The 24,888-nt window shown below is 41.8% G+C and overlaps 1 protein-coding gene across 1 annotated transcript; it reads right to left on the minus strand.

Moving 5' to 3' along the window:
* Positions 1-24,590, minus strand: tinagl1 (tubulointerstitial nephritis antigen-like 1). The gene is made up of 12 exons (XM_004548068.6): positions 24,303-24,590; positions 21,708-22,018; positions 19,900-19,966; positions 13,947-14,039; positions 13,740-13,854; positions 10,099-10,225; positions 9,753-9,903; positions 9,481-9,667; positions 8,516-8,561; positions 7,549-7,672; positions 4,687-4,732; positions 1-3,674 (listed from the first exon to the last, which is right to left on the minus strand). Exons 2-12 carry the CDS (start codon positions 22,009-22,011, stop codon positions 3,507-3,509), a joined length of 1,428 nt encoding a protein of 475 aa, XP_004548125.1. The 5' UTR covers positions 22,012-22,018; positions 24,303-24,590; the 3' UTR covers positions 1-3,506.
* Positions 24,591-24,888: the final 298 nt, after the last annotated feature.

Below are 24,888 nucleotides of genomic sequence, written 5' to 3' on the forward strand. Positions count from 1 at the left end.
TTCATTAATGGTCATGTCTCTTTAATGATGGCAATTGTCTAACCAACAGTAAAACTTTATATTAACATGTGAAACAAATGTAGTATAAACAGACATTCCGGTTTTTATTGGGCCATTTGACAAAAAAGCTTTTTAGATAACAAAAAAACCAAAACATTAAAATACACATTCATATATTATTCTGAATTTTTTTTTTTAATGTTCTGTGGATTTTGGCTTCAAATTAAACAAGATGGAGCATATGAGCAAGAGCCAAACGTCTCTTTGCCCGGGTCGTCCACCGACTGATTAGTTATTGCCCTCGGAGATGGAAGAGTACGCTGACACAGCGCGACCTTATAAAAACTGTCCTCGTCCCACCCCGGCACATCGTGTGGAGATTCATCCTAAACACCCTGTGCCAGGTTCCTGCTATTGCTGCTCACTCATTACTTTCACCATCAGCTTATAGTCACGCGTGCACAGCAAGTATGAAACGAGACGTGTTTTTGATCGCTTCTCGGTCCCTGAATGCATCTATTTTTATTACACTGTGATATTTCAGGGGCAAGTTACATGGACGTGGTTTTAGAAAGACTTTATTATGTAAGTGAACACAACACGAGACAAAGAAATAATGAAACATTTCACAGGCAAATAAAGAAGAAAAAACTATATAATTTAAACAACTTGTATAAATAAAAGTCTACACAGCAGTGAATATGAAATGGTTCATTTTACACTAAATACACATTTTCTGAGTGAAAGTCTGCTGCTCGTGTAATTGGAGAAAGCATTTTGGTTAAAAGTAGGATCAGTTTCTGTGGCACATATTTGGAGTTTGCAGTGAACCTTCTGCAACTGTAATTGGTCCCACATGAACCTTGATAATATATCAACAAAATCACAACGTTAACGTTTTGAACATCTTCATGTGATAAGAGGGTTTTTAATATTTTATGTTTTCTATATATTCAGTGTCATCTATTGCATTTTGGTTAAAGCTAACAACTAATCCAAAGAACCACTAAGTGAAAGTAATGCAGGAAAACGAGCATGACGACAGGTTTCTGGTCAACAGAAAAAGAAAAAAAAAAAAAATCCAGCTTTGGTCAAATTCCACTGCTCTCTCTGCTTTTTTGTTTCTTTTTTTAAAATCAAGCCACTGATATGCACCTTTTCACACTGAGACCTGTTACTGACAGGTAGCGAGGACTACAACACACCTATATATAACAATTTAGCAGCTAGCGGCTTTTATTAAATCAATCCTTCCTCCCGTGTAAAGGATTTGTCCACAAGCAAAAATGTAGACTTGATTGATCCTTCTTTGTGTTAATGACATAATCACTTCCACCCCAGGACAGGAAGCCCAGTTTCATACTGTTTTTGGTGTATTTTTATTTACTGTCAACCTCCTGTGCAGCTCATGTCTCTTGATCCTTTCTGGAAAGCAACGATTCTTTGTGGGGGGATTGTTTTGTTGTTGTTTTTTTACAATGAACGAGGAACACGCAATTGACTGCTAATCTCTACCCTCTCCACCACATTGCACATTGCTTGAGCATCCAGACATTTCTCTTTGCTTTTATATTCATCCGCCAGTTCACGCCTGAAGGAATCAACGGAAAGGCCTTAAAGATCACAAGACGTGACGATGTAAAAAATGAAAAATCCTTTTGAAATTGTTACTGAAGCAAACCAGGGTGTAATTTCAGGCATGCAGTAATAACACGCTGTGCTTTGCTTTTCAAGTGAGCCTATGATAACAATGAAACTGAAAAGAAAAACATATATTTCAAATGGAGCTAGCTCAGTTTGATCTTACAGTTCCAGCAGAAAACAATAAAAAAAAAAAAAAAAAAAAAAAAAAAAAAAGTCACAACAAATAATGAGAACATAAAGTCATACAGCTTTGAATCCGTGTTACAGTGTTACTCTGAAGTGGCTTCATATGTTTATTACCTATCAGATGCACGAAGCTAAACACAAACAGCGCAGCGCAGACTGGCCTTTAGCAGCATTATCGCACGTCGCTCAAGCTACTCACCGTGTTCAGTTTCAAGAATGCAGAAGAAGAAAAGCAACAGAATCATGAGGGGGTTAAGAGAATTTCTACATACAGTACATTGTAAAACAAGTAGTTAAAAAATGTAAATGTAACTGCCGCAAAAGAATAAAGACATCTTTAGCTCAAACTGTAACAGTGTACACAGAACAGAGTACATTAAGAACATTATACATACTTCCTATTTTCTTCTGCAGTGATCAACTCTGTTTTATTTTTGTGTCTGTTTTTTTTTTAATTAATACAATCTTTAAACTCTGCAGACATCAGTTTTTAATTTAGTAAAATATTAGGACTGGGGAAAGCAGCATGGCTTTTTAAATCTTAATAACTGTCACAGAGACTTAACCTAATTTTATCTCTGCCACACAAAAAAAAAAACCCCAAAAGACAAATTATCCACAAAGTTTGACTTAGTAGCTCAAAACTCAAAAACTTGCCATTTTGGTCACGCTTTTTAATAATGTTACACTATTCAGGATTAAGAAGGTATTAGAAAGTGCTTGATTCACCATTTATATAGTAAATATAATAGATATATATGATATGACCATTAGTATAATTATGCTTATTACCAGTGTCTGTGCATGGTGTTAACACATCTGTATTTATAAATGACATAATAAGGAGGAGTAAAAATATATAAATGATGAATTAAGCACTTGCTAGTAGCGTACTAAAGAGCCAGGATTGTGCCCGTTTCATTGATATTTCTTTAAAAGATTTCATAGTTTTAGGAGGAACTGTGACTTTCCTTGTAATCTTACACTTTTAAGTCACCTTGTGTTTCCAGTGTCAGATTCTACCTTTTTACTGGAATGTGTGAGAAACCCTACAGCCTCCAGCTACTAACTCTTTACAAGTGCCCTCTCTGAAAACAAGAGAACGGGTCAAGCTACACCTCTGTTTAGCTGACAGGTAAATGTCAGTAAGGTCATCAGTGATATATTATTGAGTTACATGGTTTAGAAGGGTGTGTCTTGACATCTGGTATTTTAGCTCTCAGATTCCCTCTTTTCCAAGCCTGTCTGGTTAATACAGGTTTTGAGTTAGAAAAAACCGAAGAATAAAAAGATCACATCCTTCGTCGCCAGACATGATATGACATGATCACCAGATATTATACTGGGGATTCTGGGATGTGTGGTCTTTGGAGCAGTAGGTACCTGAGTTGCCTGATTGCAAGGCAAAGTGAAAGAACTTTAGCTTAGTTTGTCTTAGTTTTTGGTGCCATGAATCTTGAGATACACAGTCGTTCTATTAAAAGGCTACAGAGGGTGGAGAACAAGGTTCTGTATCGATCCCCAGAATAAACTAAAGTGTAAAAAAAAGAGGACTAGGGCTCACTTTATGGCCAGTAGAGGGGATGCGATGGCCTGCGACGCAGCTGCATAGAAAGACCAACTGTAGTTTGGACAATAATACAGGTTTTAATAGGGTTTTAAGATCTGCAGTGTCTTTAAATGTGCCTGCGGTGATGGTGGTGATGGTGGTTGTGCATGTCTTCCATTGAGATTCTGCCCCACGCGCCGATCACAAATGTTTCAATCTCACACTCGTTTTCCCCACGAGCGATCCGGAAGTAGCCGTTTTCACCCCAGTTCTTTCCCCAGGAGTTGGCAGCAATCTGGGGGAAATAAGATCACACTAACTGTAAAATACAATAAGACTTAAAGATGACAAGGTTTTATTTACTTTCCCCTACACCTCACCAATCAGGGGGGGAAAAAAAACAGCTTTTTACAACAGACTTTTTATTTTAATATCGAATAATCACTTATAGTAATTAAGATACTGTTTTTAAAATTTAATCATATTGAAAAGAAGCTTTAACTGTTTAATCGTTAAAACATATTGCCTGTGCTACAGCAGCAGGGTTTTTCAGTCAATCATTTTAAAAGGGACCTATTACACTTTTCCTTATTTTCTGCTGCTCAGTTTGAAACTCATTTTCTACTCTTGTGTCGAGCTGACATCAGCCTGAAACAGACATCCTTATATGATCATTTCAAGCTGGGATGAGGACTTGCAAACACTATAAGAACTCAATTTGTGGAAGCCACGAGAGGGGCAGCCAATCAGAAAACAGCGGCCTTTTAGAGTGGGAGGATAGAGAGTAGATTTAAAAGTAGTCATTTTTATTTTAAGTCCATCCATCCATCCATTCGCTTCCGCTTGTCCTTTTCAGGGTCGCGGGGGGCGCTGGAGCCTATCCCAGCTGTCATAGGGCGAGAGGCGGGGTACACCCTGGACAGGTCGCCAGTCTGTCGCAGGGCCAACACACAGGGACAGACAACCATTCGCACTCACATTCATTCGCACATTCACACCTAGTGACAATTTGGATTATCCAATTAACCTATCCCCACAAGCTGCATGTCTTTGGACGGTGGGAGGAAGCTGGAGTACCCGGAGGGAACCCACGCAAGCACGGGGAGAACATGCAAACTCCACACAGAAAGACCCTGGCCTGATGTTGGAATTGAACTCAGGACCTTCTTGCTGTGCGGCAACAGTGCTAACCACCGTGCCACCGTGCTGCCCTATTTTAAGTCTAAAAAACAAAAATAAGGAACTGGAAATAAGCATAATAGGCCACCTTGAACTACTGGTAAAGAAGGTGTAAAGTGAAAACTTACCCAATATTTTCTTGATGTTCCATCAACATTTCTCTCTTCTCCCCACCTAGTGCACAGATCAGAGATGATAGTGAATTAAAGCGCATAAAAATTAAAGTATAGCTACGTCTTATTAGAGCTGTAAAAATAATTTAAGACATGTAATGCATTACTTTGCCTCAGATGTGCTCAGTGAAAAGCAGATATGCAGGGTTCAAATGTTTAAAAAAAACAAAAAAAAAAAAAAAAAAAAAAAAAAACAACTTTTCCCTTGTTAACAACATCCTGAGTATTTATAGCTGGACATCATTTTGTTGCACTTTTGCATTCCAATACAAAGAAACACGGAGTTCCCCTCTTCATCGGGCGTAGGTCACAGGGAAGAGGAACAGCACCTCAGCTTCGTCAGAGCACCAACACTGCAAAAAACGAGCAGCCCACAGGGACACTGAACTTTATCTTTACCTTCTCTGGTGGCTGTGGCTTTGTTCTCAGGAAACCCTGGCAAAGGTCCATAAATTCCCACCATGCCATACACTTTGGTCTTAGCATAGCTGCTGCCAACCCCTGCAGTTTCTGCTCGTCATGATCAAAACAGACCTAAAGCCAATTCCCATCCTGTTTTTCCACACCCGGCCTTTCATTTCCAAAGAGACTCCCGGTCCGCAATCGGTTGTTATCTTTTATAAAGTAAAGGAATGCTGGGAAATACACTGGACGGCCTCAGGCCCTGCCAACTCAGTAGCCTGCCACCAAAACACTGGCAAACTGTGCCAGGCTTCATTCAGCGAGTGACTTTATTAGGCCACTACTCTCCCAAGTGGATTATAACGTCACATTGACCAGGAGCAGACACATTAAAAGCAGCTGTGTAAATACAACATCCCAGCCAGCGTCTAAAGTAGACCCTGGCTGGTGTTTGTGAGCATTGTTCACACCTGTATACAAGTGTGTGACCCCGTGTTTACTTGTGTGCATATTTATTGGTATAGAGACAGGCAGACAGAATCGGACCACTGCTGATCTCTTATCGGTCTTCCAATCAACTCACTTGCTCACTTGGGGACAATGATGGACATGCCCCTGTGCCCATGTACCCCCGCCCTTGCCCAGCGCCCCTCATCCCAGCTCTGACCTCTCCTCTCGGGCACTGATCCCCCTCTCTCTGTCCAGTGCAGTCAGGATCAGCACCCCAGACAATGCTCTTTCCGCCACAGTGGACCTCAATGCCATCTCCACAAACTTTCCCAGGCCCTGGGCTTAAATGAATACACAGCTATGGGATTTAGCCTATGTAAACATACTGAAGCCTGTGGCTGGCAGGTTTGGAGCTCAAAACAGTGCCTTTCACAGCCTCCATCCATCTCTAAACCTGCACCGCAGCTAAAGCCTCCATCCAGCCAAACCACATCCAAAGCAGTCAGAAATCACAGTAGTTGTAGAAGGAGGCTGTATCTTCATCCTCACCATCATCTCACACTGTGCATACCTCCACAGTTTACTGACAATGAAGCTGCAGAGAAGTAATTACACTCCAGAGGGTGTGGTTCTAACACGAGCGTGATAAGCAAACACGAATGCACTTGAAGAAAACTGAGAAAACTGTATAGGATTTAAATAAGCCAAGTACAGGTTGGAGGATGAGAAGTGTTTGGGGTTTTTTTTGTTTGTTTGTTTGCTTTTTATCCTACATGTGCTTATGCATGAAAGAAAAACTACAGACAGTGAAAGCTTCGAATAAAGAGATTTGTGTTTTATCCTTATCAGATAAAAGCAGAGAAGTTGCTTCTGTCATAATGCAGGACTTGCATGTTTGCTGTTTTTTGACACTCAGGTAAATGTTTACCTACAGTATGACACAAACCCACACGTCATTGGATGAATTAGCTGGTAATTGGGGTTTTATTATCTCACATAAAAACTGGAGGAGCCGGGGATCGATCAGACAACGTTCCAATTACTACCCATCTCTGACAGTCAAATGTTACCAAATACCAATTACTCAGAACCACTGTCACAGTTTAAAAATGTAAACTGAGCCAAATATATCAGTGACATATGTCAAAGGGAGCTGGATGAACTACAGCCTGTAAAATATTTAAAAGCAAAGAGCGGTTTATTCATCTTAAAGGTCAGAATATTTAAAAAAAAAAAAAAAAAAAAACAAACAAACCATAAAACAGTATCAGTCTGTCTGGAGTCTAAAATGATAAGAGGAATATTTTGGCTTAAATGTTAAGAGGAGTAAAAGAAAGGAAGTGGGACAGTCTGACGGCCAGATGAAGAGTGATGATGGAGACATCACAGAGCCAGAGAAACGCACGGCAGTGGGTGTGGGCAGGCAATCCAGGTGCGTCAGCCGTCTACCTGCCTGCATATTTGCGGTTGTTAAAGTGACTAGATGGGGGGGCAGGGGGGACTGTCTGGGGCAGATGAAGGAGTGGAGCCAAGGTGTGTCTCCGAGAGCAATAGTCTGGAAGGGAGGGAACGCTTATTCACAAGCAGACAGCTGGCTGTGTGCAAACACACGTGCAAGTGGAGCTTTGAATCAAACCCAGTACCAACAAGGACTCAATTAAAACCCTGATTCATCCTTATTAAACAACTTCTGAAGAGATAGGGCCACTGCTAAGCATGTAGCAACAGTTAAACCAGACACACTCGGGTTAAAGATGAAGAAAAGGTGAAAGCTTTTGTCTAAACAGGAGTCAGGTAAAGAAAAAAAATAAAAATAGAAAATTAAAACCTGGTGAGTTTATTTTAAGCCCAATCAGGTCTGTATATGCATGTCTCCAAGCCACGTTGTGACAAAGCATGTTGGTTCACTAAATGGGGGCAAAAATATGAACTGTTTTGGATTGTCTCGGTATTCTGGTAACTTACCCGGTGATCCTGACTGAGTGTGTGCCATGTTTACGGTATTGCGGTGGTTTAGTGAAACTGGCATCTGTGTGTTTGTAGATCCCAGTCTTATAGACAAAGAAGTCCTCGTGGACCTCCATAATAGCTGCAAGAACAAACAAGCACGGAGAATTAGAAGGTGGAAATAACCTGCATGAGTACACACGCACGCACGCACACACACACACACACACACACACACACACACACACACACACACACACACACACACACACACACTTTGATTAGCCATTTCCCAAAACTATTAAGCAATTTCACCAAACAAATTCTGATTTCCCCCCTGAGTCACACACCCAAACATCAGAGCAGGTTTGTGTGCGTGTGTCAGTGTAAGCTGCACATCTAAGCTATGTGTGACTTTGTTTTTCCAGCAGCTGTTTATGGATAGAAGAAGTTTTTAAAGCTGTATCAGCACTAGATGCAGTGTTCCCTGGTTGAGAATATAATGCAAACTTTCACTCTTATTAGAATCTCTTCAGCAGACACACACAAAGGACCACACACACTCATGCAGCTCTCCACGACTTTCTCAAAACTCTTCCTCCCTGGACTGTTGAACAATAAGTTGGCACACGCTCCCATACACACATGCACACATCCTTCGACATGTGACTCCTTTATTCAAGTGTACTTGAAGGCATTCCAGATGGGCTCCAGGCAGCTAGCCGCGCTAATATAGCAAAGTTAGATCAACCCTAGCAAGCCGCGGAGGCCGCTCATTTCTGACAGGGTGACTGGGGTCAGAGTTAAAACTCTGGTTAAAACCCATTCAGATGAAAAGGTTAAATATGACATCAGTCTAGGTCAGATACTTCAAGCTGTGTGTGTTTTAATTCATGAAAAGTCACACCCACGTGGGAGCAATGTTGACAATAAAATACAAGCATATTTAAGGAAGACATACACACACAGAAAGGCATTGCGTTACCTTGCACGGGGCCATTATCCATAATCTCCTTCATAATCTCCTTTTCCTAAGTGAGACGATAGAGAGAACGATTTATAGGCAAAGGAGAGTGAGACAGACAGAATGATCGTTACATGTCAGTGAAACGGAGAGGATGAAAACAACCCCCTGGAAGTTAAAAGCCAGATAACAAGATTGAGTTCAGCAGGGCCCCTTGGTCTTAATGCCTGGCTTATTGACTTCACAGGCTATCAAGAGACAGGAACAACAGGCTGTAATGATTTTGAGAAGCATTAGCCGTCACTTAGCCCTGACGGATAGCTTCTGGTGAAACCACATGTTGGCTGCTGCTCAGCGGTTGTCTGATTTGCAGAAGATCCATGCAGCAGCGTGGAGACACCGCTTCGGGAGGGAGTTTGTGCAAATGTTACATGATACTAGTGCATGGATTGCAGAGAGGGCGGAGATAATGTCTCCATGAAGTCATTTAGATTCATCCACCCATATTAGCAACCAAAATAGAGATATTTTACGGTTTTTATTGTTCGATTGAAGGATGAGGGCTTATGTAACTCACTTCTGTCTCTGAGCAGAAAGTAGAAACACTAATATGAGGAGGAAATCTCATTTCGGATTAACCCGCTGGTCCTGAAATGATAGCAGACAATGAGTGTTGTCTTTAAATTGGTGTAATTCACTCACTGCGGTGTTTCTCAAAGACAGCCTTTCTAAGTCATCGTACTAGAATAGTTTATAATTTAGTTTTATACACAAAGCTAACTCCTCAGTCCTGAATCCTACCTCCTGAGATATGGAAAACAAGTGGGTAAAAAACAAAACAAAAAAAAAAAAAAGCACATCCCACTGCCCTTCTACAATCTCAGACTCATTCCCAGGTGAGCCAGGCACACCATGGCTGATCAGTGTAGTTTTGTGAGCGAGAGTGGACGTTTTTGTGTACACTTGTGCAGCTTTCTTTCACTTACATTGGATGAGAGCCTGTAGGGCGGCGTGGACTGGTAGATGTCGTTGTGGTAGTTTTGCGTGTTGGGACATCGCTGCGTGGCTTGCCTCTTCCCCCGTCCAACCGAGCGGCTCTGCATCATGCAGCGACCCACCTCTGCCGGCGTTTGCTGCGGAGGTTGATATGGGTAACAGTCTTCTGTCACAACTCTGTCGGGAGGGATGGGAAGATGTAAGTCACCCATCATTCATTCACGAGCAGTAATAACTTTGTCTGAGATGAAGGGGGGCTTACCCCCTACGCCGAAGATACCACCAGGCTCCATCTATGCGTCCTCCGGCACAGCCTCCCTGGTTGCGTGTGTCACAGGAAATAAGATTTTGGGGAGACAGCCGAGGAGTCATGTGGCCCATAGACTGGATGGAGATTCTGTCTGATGCCACAGCTGGTGGCAACAAAGCAAACGCATAAACACGTAACTAAAATTTCATGGTGGAAGCTTCACTTCAAGAAGAAACTTGAGAACTAAAGAACTTCTATTTCCTAGAGTTCATGCACGTTTGCATGTGACACATTTTAAGGATATTTCCCTACAGTTCCCCCATTAGCCCTACAGATGTCATTTTCCCTAAGACAGCACCTGCTGTTGAGAAGGCCCAGGAAGCAGCGCAGTTGCCCTGATCCAGCGGTTCATGAATCTTCCCCGGCCACTTCTCTGCTGAATTGAAGTAGGGCGGCAGATTGTCGGTCTGAGGATCCATGTTCATCTGCAAGAGGGAAAGGAGTTTGTTCGTTCTTGCTTCAACTCCATCTTTTGCAGCAACCCACGAAGAAAACATTTATAGTTCTCAGTAAAAACAGTCATTATTACCAACTGACAGTCCAAGATGTGTGACATGAATTTATAGGGAAAAGAAAGGAAACGGTATTTAAAAACAGGCTAACATTTACGTGCAGCAGCACGGGTTGCTTGAATGTGGTGTCAGGTAGTGTAGTGCAACTGTTTGGCCACAGCAGAACACAAACTGAAGGGTGCAATTAAAATACTTGTGGGCAGCTTCGTAATACAAGCTTGGATCATGGGCAGATTACATAAGTCTACTAATCAAAGGCCACATTTAAAAAAAAAGAGAGGATTTCTTTACAACCATTTGAACCAGAATCCATTTCTAACGTTGCAGAATAGACAGGACCCTCTGAAGCCACTCCTCTTTGTGAAACAACAAGTCTCTTTGGTTATATTAGGGTTTTATCATGATGGTAAACTTCTGTTATAGAGTGTAACTGTCTCCCTGATAGAGCGCTTTCACTCAGACGTGCTCCATCATTTAATCGCCAGCTATTGTCGGATACTCTATTCATATCTCCTGGTATTATGTGATGAACATACACTTCAGATAGCTTCATCTCTCTCTCTCTGACAAAGACTCTGGCTGCCCGCGGTGCATTCCACTGCTTAATAGTGAAGCATTCAGAGCACAGACGGCCACCTGATACATCACTAAGATCAGAGACTTCCTCTCAGACCGTGTACAGAGAGTTAGAGTGGGGCCTCATCTTTCCTCAGCCCTCAGCCTCAACACCGGCTCTCCACAAGGCTGTGTACTGAGTCCCCTACTGTACACTCTGTACACACATGACTGTGTTAGTTCCCACCCAGACAACACAGTCATCAAGTTTGCAGATGATACCACTGTGGTGGGGCTCATCTCAGGGGGAGATGAGACTGCATACAGAGCTGAAGTTCAGAGGCTGTCAGATTGGTGTGCAGACAACAACCTGGACCTCAATACCACCAAAACAAAAGAACTGGTAGTTGACTTCAGAAGGAGGAAGTCCGAGCTGCAGCCTGTCAGCATCAACGGGGAGTGCGTGGAAAGGGTCTCCAGTTTCAAGTTTCTGGGTGTGCACATAGACACAGACCTCCAATGGAGCTCTAACACCTCTGCGGTCTTAAAGAAGGCCCAACAGCGTCTCCACTTTCTGAGAATCCTCAGAAAAATGGACCTGAAGAAGGAGCTGCTGACCGTCTTCTACCGCTGCTCCATTGAAAGTGTGCTGACATATTGCATCGGTGTGTGGTTCTCCAGCTGCACCACAGCACACAGAAAGGCACTCCAGAGGGTCATCAACATGGCCCAAAAAAATCATTGGACATCCTCTTCCCTCCCTGAAGGACCTGTACAGCACTCGCTGTCTCAAGAGGGCACGCAGCATCCTACGGGACTGCACACACCCAGGACACCGGGTGTTTAAGCTGCTGCAGTCTGGCAGGAGGTTCAGGCTGCTGAGGTCCCGAACAAATAGACTCAAGGACAGCTTTTACAACAGGGCAATAGCCCTGATCAATGTAAATAGCTGACCTGACTGGATACCTCCCTGGACTTTTTAGGGGGAGGTAACAATGTTTAAAACGATAACAATATTTATATTTATAACAAGGTGCAATAATAATTAATGTGCAATAATAACAGTGTGCAATACACATACACTTATTCTTCTTTTTTATACTAAGTTAATATACTGTGTTGTGTTGTTTGTTACGTTGTGATGTGTCATATCGTGTCGTGTTGTGTTATATGTAGTGCCGACGTAGGACAGTTTTTCCAATTTCATTGTACTACTGTACTATGTATGACTGTGCAATGACAATAAAGAGTTATCTTATCTTATCTTATCTTATCTTATCTTATCTTAAGGAATGTGCTGCTGCTCAGAGATTTGGAGCTCTGGCAGGTCAAAGTGCAAAAAAAGCACCTGATCCAAAAGGCATCTAAAATGTTGCATTAAGTGCATTTGACACGAGTCTGCAGAAACAACAGGAAAGGGGAGAGACTGAGAGTTTTGTGAATGGGCTGTGATCTGATTTGTGGCACAGGCAGGGACACGCTGACGGCGGAAGGAGTAGGGGGTGTTACAAAATTTCGAGGTGGAATGAATGCACGCAGGGCAAAGTGGGGATGCGCAGACCCAAGAGGAAGTCTTGTCTTTATTCTCAAAGCCGCCACCATCCTTTCCGTCTTCTCTATGTGATGTTTTGGTTGCGTCTTATGTAATCTTTCTGGGGTAAAAATGTAAACAAAGACAGAGCAGGCTGAGGTCTCCAAACAGAGAGGCCGTTACATACCAGCAGGCCACCATAATTAAGTGAAGCAGGTTTTGATCAGTGCTCACTTGTTTGTAATAGGTTTCAAGCGTGCAAGAGCTTGTAAAAAAAGAAAAGTTGAAAAGTAAAGATATGAGTAACTTTTTCTTTTTATTCTCACCTGTCTGTAAAACTTCCTGCTTCCACCCACATCTCTCCTCTTTATGTCATACACTCACACAAGTGGGAAACAGTTTGTGACTAATTCAGCATATGTTCCTATCGTGACTACAGAATAGAAACAATAGTTCTTTAAATTCAGCGTTGATCAAATTTCATATACTCTGATTTTAAAAACTATTTCTATGTAATATTTCAAATGTCTGTGTTTAAATACAAAAATAAGCAAAAGCAGATGTATACAATACCAATGATTTCTGTTGAATATTATTTCCCATGAATGTAAATCTCTATGTTACTTTTTTCCTGCTATTCATGAGTGAAGAAAGACATGATGGTCCAGCCAACCGGTAATCCAACGAGTCACTGCTCAGGGAACCTGAGTATGCACGCCAACCACTTGGTTATCAAATCACTCCATCGTACAATTCTGAAAATATCTAAAGACATCATTTTGGTTTTCTCTCCATAGTTGTAGTATTAGTGGAAACAGGAGATGAATGATATGTTATCCGTATGTTATGCCTTTTGTCGTTTTTAAGTGGAAACAGAGTTTAAGAAGTTACACCTAGTGGCGACCAGTACAGTTATATTCTTACACTTCCTGTATGGATATATCAAGGGCACCTAAGTGAATTTAATTTAATTTTATGTAAAACTCAGCCAACAGCTCAATGTGTTTTATATTGCAAAGTAAAGATCCTACAATATTAGAAAGAAATCCTAGCAATCACACAACCTTCTATGAGCAAGCATCTGGTGAAAGTGGGAAGGAAAAACTCCCTTTTAACAGGAAGAAACCTCTGGCAGAACCAGGAAATCTGCTGCAACTAATTGGAGGAGAGAGGAAAAAGAAGAAAGGGCAGAGAGAGGCAGGACAAGAGCCAGACTACAGGTGAGAGATTTAAATAAGGAGTCCAATCAGTGAAGTTTTGTATCTAAGCCTTTAGAAAGTTCACCCATATATTTATTTTCTAACGATGATTTGATGATTCAATGAACGAAGAGTCCTGTACCTGAATCTCATTCATGTTCATGACTGTTCTTGATGGTCTTTGTGTGCCCAGTCGGTAGCGGATGCCTTCGTTTAAAGTCATGCCATACAACTCACTGTGGTTAGCTGCCCTCCACCTAAAAACAATATGAAAGAGGCAGAAATCATATGTGTTTTTAACTACAAACAGAGTATTGTAAGTACGTGTCTATATTTATTTGTTTCTTACCCATAGTTTCCTCTGTTGACAGCTTGGATAATGTCCGGCTCAATGAGACAGGCGTTCTGCTCACACTCCCAACGTCCAGAAGTCCCACATGTGCTACAGGAGAGAGAGAAAAAAAGTTAGTAGGGGACATTCAAAGAAACTACAAGTGCCTGAAAAAATGTGTATTTTTATGCTACAGTCACTAAAGTCTATTAAACAAAGGCAAGTGAGCAGAGGCTGAGTGGATTTCCCAAATAAGACATAAATTGAAAGAAGAATGTTAGCAGCCGGAAAAGGCTGGAGAAATTATGGAGTGGGATGGTTAAAAATAAAAAGCTTAGATTATTCAGCCTTTTAAGGCTGCAGAATGCAGATCCGTTTTTATTCGGCAAAACGGAAAATAAGTGAGCAGGATATTAACGATGACACACAGATGTTTACTTTGGAGATGCTCAGAAACAGAGGATTTACTTTCTGATGACTCACTGCCGAGAAGTGTGCCTTTGTGTGTTTGTGTGTGTGGTAATACAACATCAGAATGGAAAGGCTTTAAAAAAAACAAAAAAAACAAACACACATATATATATACACAAGCAGTCCCCATCGCTATCACGCGTATTATAGTTGACAATTTGCAATGCACAGGTAGCCCTCCTGTATGTGTGCTCCCCTCCACCCCAATCATACCTCAGTCAGCAGTATTTCTCACTGGGTTATCGCTTCAATCACTTGCCTCAAAGCTGAGATAACACTAAACAGATCCACTCTGCATTATCTTTTTACTTGTACATCCAGTATGCACCAGTGGGTGTTTTAGTTATTTCTAATATATTTTCATGCACATGACATGTTTCAGATTATTATTTTAAACAGAAAACCCCCGCACAAATCCTGCATAAATGAAACGGAGAAAACAACTTCACATTTCCCTATGAAACATAGAAAAGCACAAAAAAGAAACGCATTCTCAAATGTATTGCAGATTTTCAATGATAAATGTATTATTGCTACTTATTAATATTAAACACACTTTATATGTCTTAGAACCATTGCCTGTTTTGTGCAAACCTTGTTTTATACATGCTATAAATAGCTCTGTGTAGCATACAACACATTGAGCTTACTCGTTTTTTTGTTCTTGTGACAAACTCAGTTTTAAAAATACATCAAATGTGCTAAAACTATAAACTGCCTGTGCAATTTTAAACAGACGGATCCACACATGAGTAGACGGTAAAATCTAGACACTTAATTTAAACCTAGGTGACATATACATTAAAACAAAACCAGGAACATAAAGCTAAAGCAGCTAAAGTTCAACTGCTAGTCTGGCAGGGAACAGCGGAAGCGTATGAGACAGACAGGTAATTAGGTGATAAGACACAGTGAAACAAGACAGAGGGATGTAAGTAAAGCCAACAGAAGTGAAACAATGTGATCTTAAAGTCAAATTGAAACAGAAAGAAGAATGAGTTTGTGTATAAAGTGACTATATTTTTGTTTTTAACAGTCACATGATCAGCAGCAGTGTTGAGGATGTGAGCCAAACAATAACAGGGGTGTTTCTCAGATAATTATGTAGCTAGCATGAATTGTGCATGAAATGTTTTACTACCCAGGACCATCACTAAACAAATGCGATGTGTGTGACTGAAGAGGAATTTGACCTCTTCAGTCACACAGAAACCCATGGACGGTATTCCCCTCTCAAATGGCTCACTTTCCTGCTGGGACACATGTGCCACGTTCATGTTACATTAAAAGGTTACACCAGTGTGTTTCTGCTCAGCATCCTACAGGGACCATCTGATGGCTTTTGATTGGTTCAAAGCAACTGTGACCTTTCACCTCTTCCACCCTCCAGCAGGAATACAGGCATGCAGCAGCACAGTGCCAGTAGGTCTGCGATAAACACACAGGGATAGGCTTGATTTATGGAGATTGAGGGACAGAGTGGGACTGAATATAAAATATAAGGGATGTGAGGACATATTTAACATTCCCCGTCACAGTCCCAATTTAAGATCTACTCGCCTGAGACAGCATGGATAACAGCTAGACAACACAAGGTGTAGTATCTCACCATATCTGGCCATTGATGCTTCCAGATCAGTCGGAGCAGAGCCATGTTTGTGTGTGTCTGAAGATACGGCGCATCTACAATATCTGAGCAAATAAATAAACTTAGAAAGTCTATGCTGGCATTGGCTGTTGTCCCATCTGACATAACGAGCCAACAGACGAAAGCAGCTGCCAAATCAAATTAGAGATCAACTGTTCCTTCAGACTGCTACCCCAGAGACCATCTTTGAAAGGAGAAGTCGCCGAGGTTCAGATCTTTCGGGACAGATAACATGTTATCGGGATGGCAGCAGATCTGTAAATAACCAAATTAGCTAGAAATCCCATTAACAAGACAAAAAGCTGACACATACTGCATTACACGTTAACACTCACAACAGTAAATATAAGCGCAGGCTGAATACACGACACTTAGTCTGTTCTAAAAACCAATCTGCGGATGATTAATTTTGTGCTGCACAGACAGATGACGTTTATACTGATTGTGGTGCTGATGTCAAAGTGCATTAAGTGCAGCTGTTAAACCAGTTAGTCATTAGAACAGTTTCCCTTTCCTGTTCAAATCAGTAAAGAAACATAGGCGGTACAGATAAGAGAGTGCAGGGGCGCTGCTAATGAGAGCCTCGGGAGGGGGAAAAGGGCGAGAGCCGATTTCTGAAAGAGCTGGGAGGACACGCATTTGGGAAATTAATAAGTGGAGGGAGTGGGAGTAGGAGAAGCATGTCCGCGTGTATCCGTCCGAGCCTAAGTTGTGGCGCAAATTTTCAAACTCCTGTGTGTATTGGTTTGATAAGCACGTGTGAGAGCACGTGATACCGAGACTCTCTTGTTTTCAGAGCGAACGGGGGAGTTAGCACATTATTGTTGGTTTTTAGGAACTGGAACACCAGAGGCTATTTTTAAACAACCTCCACAAGTCTTTCCTAAAGATAAAAATAGGACCCCCGCCTTTAATCAACTTCCATCAACTGTATTCCTTTCTTAATTGCTCCCGTGATAAGACTGAGTGACACACACACACACACACACACACACACACACACTTACTTTAAAGAGCAACAATTGACACAGACGTGAGAAACCAGCGTGGAGGACAGATGCGGAATTCAATTTCCGCTGCTCCTGCTTTCACTCACTTAACCTCCCTCCAGACTCTTGGGAACTACTACACAGCTCCTTGACTGCAGCTTATGTCATGCAGAAAAATGGCAGCCGTCGCACACGGGCTCTGTTCCCCTCAGGGTGCTGAAAATCACTGAGACAGAGATACTTTCCTGTCACTTAGAGTTAATCCACAATGCTCTTTGTAGAAGCTCTTGACTTCATGTCACGGTAGTAAAGTGAATTAGAAACACACTGAATTGGAAAAATAATGCAGGACTGCCAAGGAGATTTACTCAAGGAGTCAATTACAGAGAGCTGTATTACAGTGTACAGACTTATTATAATGTATTCAAGCAGAGTGGTTTTCTATCTCTATTGAAGTAGACTCAAACTCAACTGGAAAACTGTTTCAGTTCAGATTCAGTCTATCAAGTCACGTAGAAAGGCAAATGCAAACCTCTCTTCTTCCCTAGGGAGAAAAATAATTCGCATAAGGGCTGTCTAAGCTTACCACTAGGCTATCCTATAATTTATAATAACAGAAAAGCCTTTGGAGGACAGGCAGTAGAAAGTTTGAGAACAAGGATCTACACCTCAAAAACATGACATAAAGCAATGATTTTGAGTAAAATGCAACTCAAATATATAAAATCAAAGGTGTATTTATTCAAATAATTAATCATTAAGGGAAAAAATGCTTGGTATACACTCAGCTACAGCAATCGAGTTAATTATCTTTTGTGCTCACGTACAAAATTACATGGGAAATTTACATGTTATCAAATTATTTAAAGTCAGCATTTTGGGGCATAAATACATTTCTGAGTGTGTAACAGAGTGCTTAGCAGGTGTGGTTTGTAGACTATATACAAAAGATGAACACCATGAAATCCTTTGGTTTGACTGAGAGGTGTCAATAGACCAAGTAGCCTAAAAATACCCTGCTTTTTCTACTATTTTCCACCAGATGGGACCAAAATTTACAAAATAAACTGCTTTTGGTATCAAGTAACACTTTAAGCGAGGGATTGAGAGTAAAATCTGAAGTTGAACAACAAGACAGACATCTCTACAACTGGGCTTCTATCCGGTTGTTCAGTCTGACGTCACTAGCCGTGTCTGGGTCTAAACTCCGCTGCAGGTCCATATATCAAACGATCACTGTGGCATTACTGAGAGTTGAAAAACTGTCTAAAGTCTTTCATCTTTAATAAAATGATCAGCGTTCTGCTCTACCAGGTGTAACAATTGAGTTTAACATCCAGGCATCCATGAAAACGGAATTTATGACATTTAACGGAGTTAGAAGTTAGCAGGGAGTTAGCTCGCTAGCTTCTATCTAAATACAATATAGCATGTCCTGACTGCGGGGTTTTGGAAACAAATTAAAACGTACAGCTCTGTTATCACTTCCAGCATAAATGAAGACAGAAAACTAAACAGCAGTGACGCTTGTAGGGTTACTGAAGTTGGGCTAGCTGGTATATAGTAATGTGCTACGTGACCGCTAGCGACACAGCTATGTTAGCATAATATAAACAAGCTAACTTTTTTCCACTGGATAAAAGTTAACGTGAGTGTTCTCGGTGGTCAGAAACAAATGTAATCACATGGCAGGATGCTGTAAAAGGACCAAACTTCAGCCAGGAGAACAACTGAGATAATCCATCCACAATACGAGGTTAGTCATTCATATACTGTTGCATGGGCTGGGCTGTAGTTACATCCTAAGGTTTTAAAAACTGAGCTTAAATAAATGATTAGTGGTAATAAAAGCCGAGGGAGGTCAACAGGGATCACTGACTGTTTTAGGAGCTTTTTGAGATCAAATAGAAGAAAATACATAACATTAAACATGTTAACAACACAAAAGCCATATTAAACGCAGACTACTTTAGACCCGGAAGTAGGATTCGTCGCGTCATCACTGAACAACCGGATTTGCAGCCAGAGCAGTCACCCCCTGCTGGCCATTAGACAGAATGCAGCATTAAAACACAGATTCACATTTCAGCCCCAGAGGCTACAGCCATCTTTTATATACAGTTTATGATGGAGGTGTGATGGAGAATCACCAGAAGTTATTACAAGGAATCCTAAAGTGGAAATGATCTCTAAACAAAATATCATAATGAGCTGAGATATTTTATTTTTCAGGCCTAAAGTCATTTCTCCTATTTGGACAAACTAACACGGCTTATCTGTCATCTTATCTTATCTATACCTGCACATTTCTTACAGGCATTTAAAAAACTCAACAAAATTATGCACGCAGAGCTGGGCAGAAGGAGGCAGACAGAGTTTCAGGTGCAGGTGACTAAAGCTCATATGTGAGTAAGGATCATGTGATCAGCGAAAGATTTTCACTCAAAACAAGGATATAAAAATGAATAATGAACATTACTCCACAAAGCCACCAGCATAGTTAGAAACACATGCTGTGCAAAGGCACATTTTGCAACCTACAGCTTCATTTTAAACTGTGCAAATCCCCACAGCTTTTAGGAATACCAAGCGCTGTACGTCAGAGAGGGAGTCAGAGAAACTTGATGGTAAAAACAGATTTTTCAGCTTTTGTAAAGCCAAATCCATAAAAAAAAATTCCCCTCCAAATTATAAAAAAATATTACATGCATATTTATATAATGCTTAGTGTTTACATAGGTAAAAAAAACAAACTGGGAACCTGAAAATGTTCGAACTTAAAGATACTTCAGGGGGAAATTAAAGGGAAAACCCTTGATTTAAAAGGCAGAAAGAATGCATGGAAAAGGCGGGGTGTACATACCATAAATTGCAATTTTCTTTGTATGTTTGCCCCGTCAAGAACGTGTTTCCATTTCTTTCACAGGTGCCTGAGAAAAGACAAAGAGTGGCAATTTAATATACGCAGGTTTGATGTGGCTAAACAATAAAGATCCTATCGCTAATCTCAACAAAAGCTACGCACAGTCTCAATCACTGAGACACAAATGAGACACATGCTGTACACGGAGGCTTAAAAGCACACATACACACTTGATATTAATAACACAGTAACCACATTCCTTCACTTGCAACCACAGTAAAAGTTAACAGCAACTAGTCTTAGTATTAACACACAGAATATGTGAGGTCTAAGGAGCTCTAAGCCAGTAATCCTGTGTAGGAATGTGGCGTTAGCTTCTTTCCTGCCTTCCCAGGCTTCCCGGGCTCTCGTCATGCTTTAACCAGCTTACGCCCCACTGCACCAACTCTACTGAGATAGCATGGAAAGCCCCCACTTCCATCTATAATTAAACATCAAAAATTTTACAAAATTTGTGAGTTGCACACCCTGCGCTGTCACGACCCCAAAAGTGGCCCATCTTACTCGACTGTTAAAACGTTGGTGTCTTGGTGACAAGCTTACGTAAAGTGGAAGATGCTGTCAGAGGGGACTCCATGTGGAATTTAAGGCATAATCTGGCTGAGAATTTACAGTGTGAGCAGGTTTTCCCGGCCTCTGGTGTGAGGCCCCGTGCTGACAGTGTGATCTATGACTGATGCTCTCACAGCTGTCTCGCCCGGTCTATCGTAATTCAAATTACTGCAGAGCTTCGGCAAGTGGCAAGTTACACATTAATACAGAAGGAATGTGTGCAGACTGAACATATGCAATGGTTACCGTGACATTTTTTGTATAGCATTCCTTCAGCGCAGACCGAGTGAAAAAACAGTAGCAGTTAAGAGGAAAGACCTATCATAACAAGCTGTCTTTCAGTGGCTTCCCTCCGCTGACTGTGTGATCAAACATGCTTGCGTGCACATGCTTGTACGTCGGACCTCCTGAGTGCCAAACCTTATCGAGCACGGCCCACATACCTGCATCGACCTCTCTAACTTTGTAGTCCTGTACCCATTGTCTGGCCGCATACCCCACATTCTTTCTCCTGACCTCCATTCATCCCTCTACACACCCCTCCTCCCACCGTCTCGGTTAATAAGAAGCCTACTGTTCCCTACGCTGCTCTCAGGTAGCCCTTTGCCTTTGCTGGCACATTTCACACTTCGGCAGAGAGGATGGTGCTAGAACTGTGAGGGAGTCCAAATGTAGTCAACCAACCAGTAACACAGGTGAACGAACAGGAGTTTAATCTGCAATACAATCAGATGCTATATGTAGATGATTTAAGGGACAGGGAACGTACAGATAATCATTATGTATGCTGAAATATAGTTTGACTTTCTATTATTATTATTATTATTATTATTATTAAATCCATTATATTAATACTGTCGTTTACCCTGTAACTCTGTGATTAATCACACAGAAGAAATCAAAGAGACATTAGAAAGATCAAAGGTTTCTGTCCAAGTAAGAAACATTGGTATGATCACTTCATATAAATGCAGTAACAAGCTGAAGCTTTTAAAAGCAGGTATGCAATTCTAATCCATTTTCAGCATATTAGGGGCGTCACGCTGCTTTCCATCGTGGCCCAGCGTGGAGCTTGTCAGTGGGGTTTCCTGCAGCTCTCTGACAGAGTTTAACTAACAAAGACATGCCCACACGCTCACACACATGGCTGCAACACTTTCTGATGCCCCCCAAAACACATTTGTACCTTCACATACCAATGAAAGGCGGCTGCACGCCAAGACAGTGACCCCAGAAGTCGGGGCAGCAGTCGGACACCGTGCGGTTGCAGAACAGGTCACAGTAGCAGATCGTGTCCAGGTACGGCACGGTGCACAGGTCGTCCCTGCCAGGACAGCAGCCTCCTCGTCTCTGGCAGTAGGAGCCGAATGGGTCTCTGATGCCGCCAACATGAAGTGGACTGGCAAGCTCCCTCTTGGTCCTTCTGGAAAGGATTCTGTCTGCAGTGCCTTCTCCCACCACCAGGAGTAGCACGGTCACAGTCAACAGGATGAGCTTCATGATAAACCTGCGACAGGGAGGCGACAGAAATTAAACATTTAAGAGTTGTGGATAAAGCCAGTGCTATCCAAGGCATACCTCTGTATGATGCTCAAGAAGACACACTTAAAATGCTCCACTCTGCAGGGGGAAGAGCAGCAGAGTGTAGCAGAGGAATTGGGCATTACTGCTGCCAACTTCTGAGCAGTTCATATAAACAGAGAGACACACACACACACACACACACACACACACACACACACACACACACACACACACACACACACACACGATAAGTTTAAACAGACTTGGCAGCACATGGTTTAAATAGAAACCCATGTGATCCTTGGAGATTGTCTATTTATTTCCTCAACTTTCCTTTTAAACCGCCAAGACAAACAGCAGCTAAATATGAAAATACACACAGCGTGATGGAGAACATCGTCTCAGTGGCAAAAGTTATGTTATCAAATATGTTGAACGGTGCATGATGGGCAGGTTCTCTGACATGTCTATATGCACATGTAATATCCTCAATGCCCACGTTTAGTTTGTTTGTCCCTGCTCAAGGTCTCGGGATTATTAAAGGTCAAACAATCCCACGCATTGTTTTTTTGTTTGTGTTGGTCTCAGGTCACTGGATAGGGGAGTCTCTGCAGGGTCGGACCAAGAGGAGGGCTCGCCCCCGCTGCTTACATAAACAGCATCATTAATTATCCAATCAGATCTCTCGGCACAATGGACCCTGTGCACATAAAGCACAGCTCTGGAAAAGGCCTTTGCTCTGCTGTTTTCTGCATGACTGTGCCTTTACTTGGTGCACACACACACACACACACACACACACACACACACACACACACGGCAGCATGGGATGGGCAGGTCTTGTCCTTTACACAAGTGTTTTGTTGTGTCAGACTTTGAGCAGCAGTGCAATAAAACACCAGCCAGTGTGCTCATCATGCTGGTGATGTCTTTAGGTCAATCTAAAGCTAAAAAAAACCCACTTCTGCAGAGATCATAATGCAGTTGTCTTCAGAGGCTCTTCTTTATCATCTGTAGCTTCTTTTCACATATTAGATTAGATTGTTAAGCGATAAAGTATTTTGCTCAATTGCTTACTTAAATGAGACAGTATTTATAGATTTAGTCCATATTACTGTGTAAAATATCCTGTTAACACCCAATATTTCAATCATACGATCCTGAGAAAAAGATCTTAAAGCTTTCAGTAATGTCACAGATGGCATATGGTCCATCAGGGCTCCACACACTATAGCGCATGGACACATAACACAGTGGCAGATGAGACATGCGGAGTCAGTGTCAGCAGCTTCAGGACCACAGTTATGAACAGTGAGTTCATAAATCTGAGCAGTATTTCATTGCACGGCAGCACTTTTTTTTTTTTTTTTAAATGGGAACATTATAAACCACAAATACATTAATGCATCAACGTACTTTTCATTTTTATGCTTCACTGCTAATGAACAAGAAATTAAAACCTATCATCCAGTGATTTGTGGTTAAAGTAACTCATACAACCTTTTCAGTAGCGAAGCAAAAGAACATCCAAGGCTAGAAATATTTTTTAAGAAAAAACCCACACAAAAAAAACCCACAACAACAACAAAAACATAAAAACAAGGGCCAAATCTTGAACTGTAATTAAGGTGAACCAAACTTTTAGCTGCTTACACACGTGACTTGATCACTTTCCTTCCCAAGACTGAACTTTGACACATTGTTGCAACACCCAGCAGATAATTCATTCTTCAGTGCGTCTCTATAAAAGCCCTCTCAGCACCATTTTTCCTGTGTTACACAGTCCTGACTATTCTCTCAAACTAAAAAACATTAAGCTCGATTTTTAAGGGGGAGTGGGTTGGATCATGTATAACACCTTACAGGTGTCCAGTGAGGACTGCACCTCAGCAGGTGAGTGAAGAGATTACTGGTGTCTGGAGCGGCCACTCCACCTGAACCCAACAACCCTCCATTAAAAAAAAAAAGACAAAACAGCCTTCCGTTGATATTAATGTAGCTCTAATGTGCCCAACACACCCTTAAGATACATATGTCGTAACAGCAAAGGCTTGACTAACCAATGCTCTACAATACATCTAAATAATTATACAGAGAAAGACTAAAAACATGGAAGGTGATGACAATCCTCTGAAAGAGAGCTTAAAAGTTTCCTCTTCTTCTGTTTAAAGTAACTTGATAATAGTGTAAGCCAGACTATGACGCTCAGGCTGCACCTGCCTGAGAGCTGCTGCTGAAAAGTGCAGAGAAACAGAAACTGCTGTTACCTTGAGTTTAGAGAGAAATCCTGGTTTTGTAATCCAGTAAGAAACAGCTTATTTACTGCTGGTGTGCTGCTCAGGAAGTCCCTCACAGGTAGAGAGAGTTTAGGTAAAAGGTCAGGCTCCTTTTCTCTGTTCCAAACTCTCTCACAGGATCTGCTCTGTCAGTCTCGGTCTTCTCTATATACAGGCAACAAGCAAGCGTAACCACTCCCCCCTCCAGCCTCTGGCTTGTCCCCTGCTTCACTGCCTCTCCCTCAGCAGCTCACATTCACGCACGCCTTTCCCTGTGACTCCCACAGGTTGACTATCTCTGCGTGCTTTTCCTCTTCTTATCAGACTGGAGCCTGCATAGTGAACTGGCTCTCTGTTCATGTCACTGCTTCTCTCATATTTTCTTCCCACTGTCGCTATCAGTAGCCATGACTTCCCCCTTCTTTATCTGCGACTTTTCCCCAATCCCCACACAGGGCCAAATCCACTTGAGGTGGACGCCATTGCACGCCCCCTAGCGGCCGCAGGTTGAGTAGCTCCACCTATCAGCCACGAAATTATGGAGGAGCCAGAGAGAAACCTCCCATCTTCTAGAAAG

This window comes from Maylandia zebra, linkage group LG22 (assembly GCF_041146795.1).
Source record: "Maylandia zebra isolate NMK-2024a linkage group LG22, Mzebra_GT3a, whole genome shotgun sequence".
Classification (NCBI taxonomy): Eukaryota; Metazoa; Chordata; class Actinopteri; order Cichliformes; family Cichlidae; genus Maylandia; species Maylandia zebra.

Excerpts from the sequence above, each read along its gene's own strand:
- tinagl1 (XM_004548068.6), bottom strand. The coding sequence starts at position 22,011 with ATGAAGCTCATCCTGTTGACTGTGACCGTGCTACTCCTGGTGGTGGGA. Across the intron at positions 19,967-21,707 it reads CGTGCAGCCGCCTTTCATTG|GCACCTGTGAAAGAAATGGA; the intron begins GTATGTGAAGGT and ends GTCTTTTCTCAG. Across the intron at positions 7,673-8,515 it reads GGATAATGGCCCCGTGCAAG|CTATTATGGAGGTCCACGAG; the intron begins GTAACGCAATGC and ends TTGTTCTTGCAG.